Source organism: Ctenocephalides felis, unplaced genomic scaffold, assembly GCF_003426905.1.
Source record: "Ctenocephalides felis isolate EL2017-DRISC unplaced genomic scaffold, ASM342690v1 CF-g0.4_SCAFFOLD_01492, whole genome shotgun sequence".
Classification (NCBI taxonomy): domain Eukaryota; kingdom Metazoa; phylum Arthropoda; class Insecta; order Siphonaptera; family Pulicidae; genus Ctenocephalides; species Ctenocephalides felis.
Window position 1 is genome coordinate 8,261,108 of NW_020537646.1, and position 10,207 is coordinate 8,271,314.

Genomic DNA, 10,207 nt, shown 5'->3' on the forward strand with positions numbered 1-10,207 from the left:
TGTCGTTGATCTTTTTTCATTTCGGTCGATGCGATCGCTTCATAATTAACTGGGATATGTTGATGTGTAGCACGTGCATGCTGATAAGTAAAAATAAACGGAATTGTGCACCAGGAACCAATAGAATGTAGCGTTACTTAATTATCACTTTTTATGTTTATTGCAAAACAAACATTATTAAGACGGAGTTCTATTGCGAATTATAACTTATAATTCAATATTTCTAATCACAAACAGAATGTGGAGAGAACACTAGGAGACCTCTCTAGATTTGAAAGCTGCTGTGCTTCTCCATTTATAGCACTGTATAGCTTGGGTTGGGGCAAATATTCTAGCTTAATTTGGATCATTCATTTTTCGATTTTCTCTTTTGAGCAATAAATTTTATAGCTCGAGTGGAACATATATATAAGATGTAATTATCAATAATTTTCAGATTAATTCAAGAATATATCAATTTGATTTTTAAGGTGCATAACAATCAATTACCCTTAATTTACCACATTTAAATCATATGACACAGCGTTAATCCATTGTTGACGATCACTGACAATAAATCCATTTTACATCTTGATACTTCTTGGGTTCACACGGCAATCTACTGCACTTCATTCGCACATTTGCGATTTGTTATTATATCAACGTTGCAACTGTGTACAATTTCTATATAATATACAGTCACATTGATCGATACCGAAGGAGTACAGTAGAGATTGTTGCCTGATATTGCAATTATTAAGATTAACTGTACTTTCATGTGTCAAACACCGTATTTTAGTTTATAATTAACGATATATTTTTCGTACCATTGTTGCCGGCCGTTACGGTGGAATAAATGATGCTGATCTTAATGTGTATTCAATAACGACCTGCAACTGGACTACATTACTTTTTTATTTATTGTTCACAGTTCTTTTTTTCGTTTTAATTAAAATAATATGACAATCGATTTGTATATCTATCTTTATTTAATATTTTATCTTTTCTTTCTGCTCTTTCACAAACTATTTTATTTTAATTAACTTACCTATGTTTTCTTATCATATTATAATTGCGAATTATCGGATGAATATAAATAAAGTAATCAAGCAAAAGTCTGTTTATTATTTTTTAGCCCTAACATTGAACTTCTGACTCACTGATTCATAAAAACTTTCAAAACACATCTTGGTAATATAGCCATACTAATTTATAATGCTGTCAAAATGGTGTGAGAGATTCGTGGCCTATAAACTGTGAAAAAATCGGTGATTATCAACATATCAAAAAAACTGATTTTTCAATAATAAATCATAATTATTATATTCCCGGTACCAACTACAAGGTAGTTAATGTCTATCTATGAGATATTAACAATTGACCTTGGCAAGATTCGTGTCTGTTTTAATTACACCTTTAAGAAGAAAACTGGTTTTGTACATTTGTACTTTATAGGTGAATTATACAATTCTATTAAGTAATCGATATAAAATATTTTGAAATAGTATCAGTTCAGGTAGGGACATATTAATTGCTCAAGAAGACGTAGTATGATATAATTTAAAAAACTTTTCTTAGTATTATGAAATTATTTCACTTGCTACAACGTTTAAGAAAATCTCACTAACCTTTTATAATATGCTGATCTTGATACTGTGTATAGGAATGATTTTAAACTACATTTTTGCACGTATTATATACAAATACAGTTTATTGTAATCGAACATCTTATATATCTATTTTTACGTTTTTTTTCATTTATTGATGAATTTATTTTTCCAGCCGCGAATGCCGATATCGCGCAGCATGTCCATGGAGCAGCGCTGGCAGGACTTTGCCAGTTCGTTCCTGGGCGGCCCAGCACCGCCGTCCTGCGCTCCAGCTCACCTTTCCGACCAGTCTGCCGGAGGATATCACCCGCACGGTCACTTGCAAGGTCAACATCACCCGCATCAGGCGACGCCTCACCATGCCGGAGCCTATTCAGCATTTTCAAGTCCGAATGCTAATGGAACGGCGAATAGCACAGGATATCATTTGCCGCCTGGTGGAGTACTGCTGCACAATGCCACGCTTGCACCTCCCATGGGGGATTTGAATCCTGGACCTGTCTCATATGGTAAATTAAAATTCTTATTACTTTAGATATTATGAAAATGCAATTATATTAATATTAGCAACAATAAGTGGTTTTAAACTTCGGTTTTTATGAATATAAAGTTGGCATGCAACCAATATTTAATGATATATATCATTTTGACAAAAGTACTTACAATCACAATATTAATTAGAAGAAAGAAATACTTATGATCATAATATTTGATATCGATTACCAGTTTTACTAAAAAATTATTGTTATAGGGCCTAATTTGGGATCTGCTGTAACTTCTTCGATGCATCTCACAAATGCAAGTGAAGCTGAAGCGATTGCTGGCAGTTATAAATCTGAGGGAGCTGACATGTTGTATTACCAGGTAAATATTTATATAAACTTTTACTAATAATTCACTATTATTTTCATTCATAATACATTTTAATGCAAAATGCACAAAATAGTTTGCAAAATGCAAAATGCACGAAATAGTTTAAAACTACACATTTGTAGTACAGTTGATAATTTTATGATACAATGATTTGCAATTTATTTTTAAGACACTAATGTGATCTTGATAGAATTTGCGTTATTGTTACACATGTTCACTAAGTTATTTAAATACTTGTCTTATTTTTAAGAATTCTTCTATCGACGGCCTGAACCAGACAACGGATGGGTTTTTAAATTCAATTTTGAACGATGAAGACTTGCAATTAATGGACATGGCAGTAAATGAAGGTAAAGAGGCAATATTCAGTTTATTTGCTTTGAAATATTTCAGCAGCAACTCGTGTTGCTTATGGCCAGGTGTAGTTTTTAATATATCTTTTATGATATGAAAAATTGGTTCGAATTCCAAATATGATTAGTCGTTGTAATGATTTATTCTACAATGCCTGATACGAGATTATTTAGCAATCAATTAATTAAAATTAAAAATGTAAGTTTACGTAAAATGCCTTCCAAATTTCACTTCGTTCAATTTTTATCCATATTTTCTCTAGAAATATTTGAGTACGTTTAAGATAATTTCCGGCATCGACATAAAATCATTACATATTATTTTTGAAAAATATAATATTTGATAATGTTTTAAAAATTATAATATGTATAATCAATTTGGACCGGGTTATGGAAAAATTTATGATTGTGATAACCCCTATTACCCGAGGCATGTTTGTTACGTCTCAGGTGGTTCTAGTAAGGATAGTAGCTTTTCTTTCATACGGCGAATTGTACAGGTGAAATCTCCTGGTCGACGTCATCGCTCCTTTTATCTATATTTACACCTGTGCGAGATATTTATAATAGAAATGATTTCACTACGAGTTCTGAATCCGTGCTGCCATCGAACGTTTCCAACTTGAAGCAAACTGATGATTCAAATCCAATATTTCAAATCATGTTGAATCGCCTTTGAATGAAATTTAATGTATCGAATATGTGAATTTGCATAAACCTGACTTGGTAATATAATGTTTGCACATTTATTATCAGGCAAAATTATGGTAATTCAGTGATCGCATTCGATGCAATGCTTAACCTAGTCTATTTATTTTGCCAGCGCGATGAGAATTGTGTGTAGGTGTCGCAATGTAACACGCGCGCTTCTCATATCATTGTATGAGGAGTTGTGTAATGAATGTTTACTATTTTTAATGCTGACTCATTAGATTTACTATAATCACTCGCTGCTCTTCGGCGTTAAATATACAATATCAATGCACAGTGTTTAACGCGTTTGCCTTCGTTAAAAACCGTACTTATTAAATAATAGCTAATATGTGCATTTGAATTGACAAAATCGGTTCAAACACCTGAAAAGTGTGCAGTTTTCAGTGATGTATTTTCTAGTCCGCAGGAAAACGAATTGTATGTTGTGCAACGATGTATTCGTTTGAGGGGTAAGTTATAACTGCAAAATTTATGCAAATTGTCTCTATTTTTAACGGCTTTTTGGATAAATGCTATTTATTTACATTTATTTAGTATTTCTAGTTGTATTATAACAGCGCGATGGATCACGGATCATATGTGCGTTAATTTTAGTCACGTGGCTACAAATTCACGTGATGAACGTTTATTTTAAATATATGAGCGGCACCATGATTATAATGTTATGACGAAATGCGTACCATCCGATTGAATAAATAAATAGACATCATAAAATTAAATAGCAAACTATGTTTAATTTTGTACATAATTGTTAATTAAAAATGTATTTTTATGAAATTGTAGGATTTCGTTACTTACTGTTTATCTTAAAAATTAGCATTATGTCTTGTTGTGAGCGAACCAGATATGTTATTTATGTACGTCGAAAAGAGTGCCAATACTATTTGCAATGCACTTATGTAATACACTTCAACAATGTATATGACGCTTTCTTAAAAAATGTAGAGTATATCAGATACAAATATATCGAATGTTATGCAAATAATTTTAAGTAGGGTATTTAGAAATTTTCAAAAAAAATTAAATTAATTTTTTGAATATTCCCATGGGATACCATGGAAATTATTTATCATGGAAATACCTGTTCAAATATCTTGGAATAATTATCCATAGAGAACTAAACTAGAGTCTGTATCAGTTACCAAGATGGGTACCCTCATTGCAGCATATTTCATAGACAATATATTTTTAATCGTTTTAATCTGTAGTACTAGTGGCATGTTTGTTATTAATTATTGGAAAATAACTAGGAGTATTATATATTTCAATCAATGTGTTGTTATCGACGCACTTTGCACTGTCATAGTACGTTAGGCAATCATACGTTAATATATTTATGATCTTCGATAATACGCGTAGGCACTTTGTACCTGACATACTCACAAAATTTAAGTTGAAATGAAAAATACAGTCAAAAATTAATATGGTGAGTACTGAGAATCAATTAGCACAAGATTCATTTAAAAATTTCTTACGCTTTTTTGTTACTTTTGTCCTGGAAAATTTTTCAAATCGTTTGTTTTATTGAACTTGTACGATAAGTTTTATAACGACTATTCAGTACAACAATGTATTAAAAATTCAAATTAAAAGATGGTAATAAGGACGTCAAAACTAGTTATTGTTTACTTATAAATATATGTTTAAAAATAGCCTCAAATTTCTTGATATAATTATTTTATTTATCCTCTTGAAAAATTGCTAGTTGATACTGCTGATTCCTCTATTTATTTTTTATTGGTTTTGTAAAGTTGCTATATTTAGAAAATATTTTTGTTATTCAAACTACAGTGTTCTAATTCTATTAAATGATAAACATCTTAGTCGAATTAAAAACGAATTTTGGATTATGAACTTTTATATTCTTTAACAGCGCAGTTTGTGCTAGGTCAAGGTGGTGTTTATTTTATATCTGTATTTAATTTTAGATCAATTAGCATATTTATAAAATACTATTATATTGTTGAGAATAATTAACGTATAATAATTAATATATACATTTTTAACATATCATGAAATGAAAATTGATCATCTTGTGAGTCTATGAGCTGAGTTTAAGAACTAATATTAGTATTCTGTTTTTGTTTAAACTTTTTTCATTTTGGAATATGAAATCAGCACTGATTTTGAATATTCATAGTATTTTCCATTTATGAGCAACATTGTACCACAAATATAGAGTATGAGATGAATAAGATTGGAGGTTTTTAAGGAATTTTATGGTAACAATTGTGAGGCTTCACAAATATTACGGTTTATGACGTTTTTTGTAATTTTCTGTTAATCTCACAATCATAATAATATGCATTTCATATCTTACATATATAATAATTTCCGTTTTAAGATTTTCTCTATTTGCATTGGTATTAAATGTATGCGGTTAATATCCAAATACAGCAAAGAAGACTTTGATAAATTATCAAATATTGACACTGTATAAAGGCAAGCCCCAAGAAATTGTCTTATCACATGATAATACGTGCAAGATTGTTGCGCAGTTTTATATATGTATGCAACATTTTTTGCAGTGACGTTCATGATAATAATAATTATAATAGTATAATTATTGATTCTATAGGCTTATTCCTAAACTTTGGAAAAATCAAATAAAAAAAATATAAAGGCTAATCAAAAACAACTCAACTTCGAAAGTCTATTGACTTGCAATAAGAGTTAGTACAAATTTGTTAGAGCAATCGAAATGAAGCAATTCAATTTTTTTTTATTAATTTAATATTTCGTAACATTGAACCGATATAAATGATTCCTGGAAGAACTCATGATATGTGTGAACACCATAAAAATAAAGATTTGATAAGATCATCGATTAAACAACATTACATATGTAATCAATTTTATCTAGTAAACATTTACAATTATTACATTTTCTATATTCATTGTTCAAATTTTTACGACCTATCACTATAATGATTTTTTTTCTGTAGTATATTTTTCTACGTGCATGTGTTCCATCTAACGTTATGGCTATTTGTTGATCTTGTTTAATATTATGTCTCGTTTACATTGAGTCATTTCTGTGACGTCTACAAATCATTGAATCACAATCATTAAAAGTCTATCATAAATCATTACACGAAATGCATTAAAATTAATGACTATAAAAATAATTTTGCCATAAAAAATCAACCTAGCTTTTTATCTTCATCAACGTACGATTCTTGAAAACGATAATTTACTGATAATTAAATCGAAAATTGTCATATGGTTGCCAGTCGAAATTATCTCGCACAAATTTAAAGATAAATCCAATATTTTCTACATTCTAGAAATTTTGCAAATTTTTTTTATCTTTTTTCGAGCGATTTAATTAAATTCTCATATATCGTTGTTTTGTTAATAAATATCATCTGTGAATGGAAAAATTTCAATACAAATTTGTTTCAGAGATAAGTTTATTTTATTAGTGTCAAAGTTAATGATGTTATACATGCAGCGATAGTGCCACTTGGAATTATAATTATAATACATACCACGAATGATTTGCTAGTATTTGTATTCAAATTATATTTCCATGACTCTGTTTGAAAATTCAGCTTGTTTAATTAAATTTTAATAGAAAGCGAATTTTGAACTCAAATCTCTAATTTTGAACTTCTCAGTTTTGCCACTGATGGTCTGATTTAAAATATTTAAAATATAACTCCCATCTGCATTTGAAATAAAATGTCGAAATAATTAGTTTGTCTACTAAATGTTTATAGAAACTAATTTAAATTAAAAGTCGTTGTAGAGGTTCCACACCTTAGTAATACTTTACTCATATGTCTTGGAGAGCTTTTCCAGAAATATTTCTTATTGTCAAATTCACAATTTTGCTTTGAAACGCTTTTATTAATATTTTGATTTAATTTGGTTTCGTTGATTAGGCGGTTAAAAATCAATATTTAACACTTCAATAATAATTTTATCAGATACCAGTATTTTAGATTCACTTTTTTGTTCTATGTAAAAAGTCATAGCACCTTTAGTCTATATTGGAGCTAATTTGCTCCATGTGTTTTTATTAGTTTAATTTATTTAAATCATGGGCTTGAGTATAATTTTGAAGTTCTTGAAGAACTTTACTCGTAGTACGACATCTTTCATTCAGCTACGATATTTCAAAAGTCTATGACTTTTATTATTATGTACTCAAGTTCACAAGTCACTTCATTTATCAATAATCGTTTGTAACATAGTTGTAATAGATATTATTCAAAAATAGTTCAATATGTTTTCAAAACCAAACACTTCTGATTTCATCCTTGCATATCATCGTTGGCGCCAATATATCAATCTCCTCCAAGGAAATGTCGCCCGCGCCCGTCCTCCCCGAGGCAGCCGGCCGCCTCGCGATACGTTACAATTCAATTCGATCGGAGATTTTAGCCGATTAACAGCGCGCGAATTTTAATGTCGCAACTATCGATGTACCTACTTACATCGTACATCAGTATTATGCTGACGGAGCATTTGACTAGCCGTAACACAAAGCATTTGTAACGGAATTCGGAATATTTATTTTCAGTCCAATGCAGGAAATGATAGTGCGATTTTAATTCACGGAGGTGTTCCACTGCGGATTGTGTCACCGCGTGCGGTATGGGGGCTCTTCTTGAAGAGCAATTGCGACGCGCTGTCTAATAACAAATGACTTATGATTAATATATACACTTGTTCTTTCCTGGAATATTTGTGATGGTGTGATTACGTGGTTTTATCTGGTTTTATTGTGAAAATTGATTAGTTGTAACAATGTTTTGTGCAGTGAACAGTTTTGGAACGCCGGAATATTTTTCAAGTGCGTTGCCTTTGATTAACGGTGATAATGCACTGCCTTTGGACATAAATTTAGAATTATACCTAAGGTTTAGAAGTAAGTGTATTAACTTATCATCATATTCTCATAAATACCGCTTGTTATTTATTTTTATAATGATTATTTATTACTGGAAAGTTTCGAATAGCGACCTAATTAAATTATTAATTAGTAATATAGAAACCGTATCAGTTCAATATTACGAAAATGTAAAATGAATATTTAATCACATCTTGTATGTTTATAATAATATGAAACATAATATTAGATTTTTACATAATTTGCATATAAATTAACAAGCAACATATTTCTTGTAGAATTTAATCGTATACATTTATTTCTTACTTTCATAGTATTCAAAATAAAATAGGGTATTATCAAGGAAACCTTGGAAAGACTTAGTTATCTGATTAACAATGAAAGTTCTATTTAAAGGGTGTCCATTAATTACGTGATCGATTTTTCAGGGATTTTGGAACACCTCTCACCTTTAGTGATACGTCGTAATATTTAAATTTACCCCTCCTGCCCCACCAAACATCATGTGTATTTTTAGTTATGCAAAATTTTTAGAACGAATTTTTCGAATCCACGAAAATTAATTTGTATTAAAATTTTTAATTTTTTGAAAATTCAGGTAAAAAATAAATACACTTCATATCTTACTAGACCACTCCCTTCCCACGTGATATTTTGTGATTTTTTGTCAAGCTCCTCTCCCTCTAAAACCCTCACTTGATTAACGGACGCACTCCTTAAATTAATTTTTAAAAAAATATGAATAGTAATCAGAACATCCTTATGTTAATTGCTATGGTCATTTCTCAACCTAGTATTATTAGAATGCAACCCAGTGGTTGTATTCTCTTTTTAATGAGACTAATATTACTTACTAATAGTCATGTGATATATAAACAGCAATGTCCTGTGAGGCTATTTTCACTCGAAATGATATTAGGATTTATATTTTCTCTCTTACCACGAACAAACCCAAATTGTTTACTTAAAAGTTTATGTTTGTTTATAAAATCCTTAGTTAACATAAATAAATTCTTCAGTAGTGGATGAATATTGTGCAATAATAATGTAAATCACAGATTTTTAATAACTTCCATTATGAGTAACACGTCGCTAATACCTACCTCGTAATTTCAATACCGGTTATTTGTCATAGTACACGTGTTTTATAGTATTACTCATCTAAATATTCCTATTTTATAGGTGCGATAGATGTATGTTTTCACAATATTGTAGATGATGACTTAAAAATATTATTGAAGTAGAAGTCATTTGTTTGTAATACGTAGAATTTATACAATACAATCATTATATAAATTTTATTTTCCCGTTGTGATACCACATGTGTCCTCTACATAAATATTATTATTTTTTTATAATTTTTTAACATTTTGGTCTACACTTATAAATCAAAGTACCTACAATCAGTACTGAAGAATATGCTTGTACTAATTAAATGTTTTTAGAAAATAGAGTACCTTTTAGTAAATAGAGTTTACTTTTATCCTATCATTTGACACAAATAAATTGCTAAAAATAGAAAATATATAATTATGAAGAAAATGTTATCGCTCCATTTTTATTGTTTATTTTTAACGATAAATGTGTATAGATAAAATTATATCAAACACGCGAAAGATAAACATTGAAAAGATAACTAATAAAAAAAATACTGCATTAATTTTGAAATCAAAATAGATTTTTTAGATACTATTTAGGAGTTTTAGGCTTGTATAGTGTGGATACTTATTAGAATCTAAGGGATTTTTTAAAATCTTACTTATCTAAAATTTTCATATGTATAACTTAGCCATCGAGTCTTCAATGGTGGACTCTTATAC

General features: G+C 29.6%; 1 protein-coding gene across 1 annotated transcript in view; it reads left to right on the forward strand.

Annotated features, from left to right (window-relative positions):
* The first annotated feature begins 1,981 nt into the window (after positions 1 to 1,981).
* LOC113370767 (segmentation protein cap'n'collar) overlaps positions 1,982 to 10,207 on the forward strand; it is a 49,625-nt gene continuing 41,399 nt past the window's right edge. Inside the window, exons 1-3 of the mRNA XM_026611456.1 lie at positions 1,982 to 2,098; positions 2,341 to 2,453; positions 2,713 to 2,812. Coding sequence (XP_026467241.1) covers positions 2,065 to 2,098; positions 2,341 to 2,453; positions 2,713 to 2,812 — 247 coding nt within the window. The 5' untranslated portion in view covers positions 1,982 to 2,064. The remainder of the gene's footprint in view (positions 2,099 to 2,340; positions 2,454 to 2,712; positions 2,813 to 10,207) is intronic.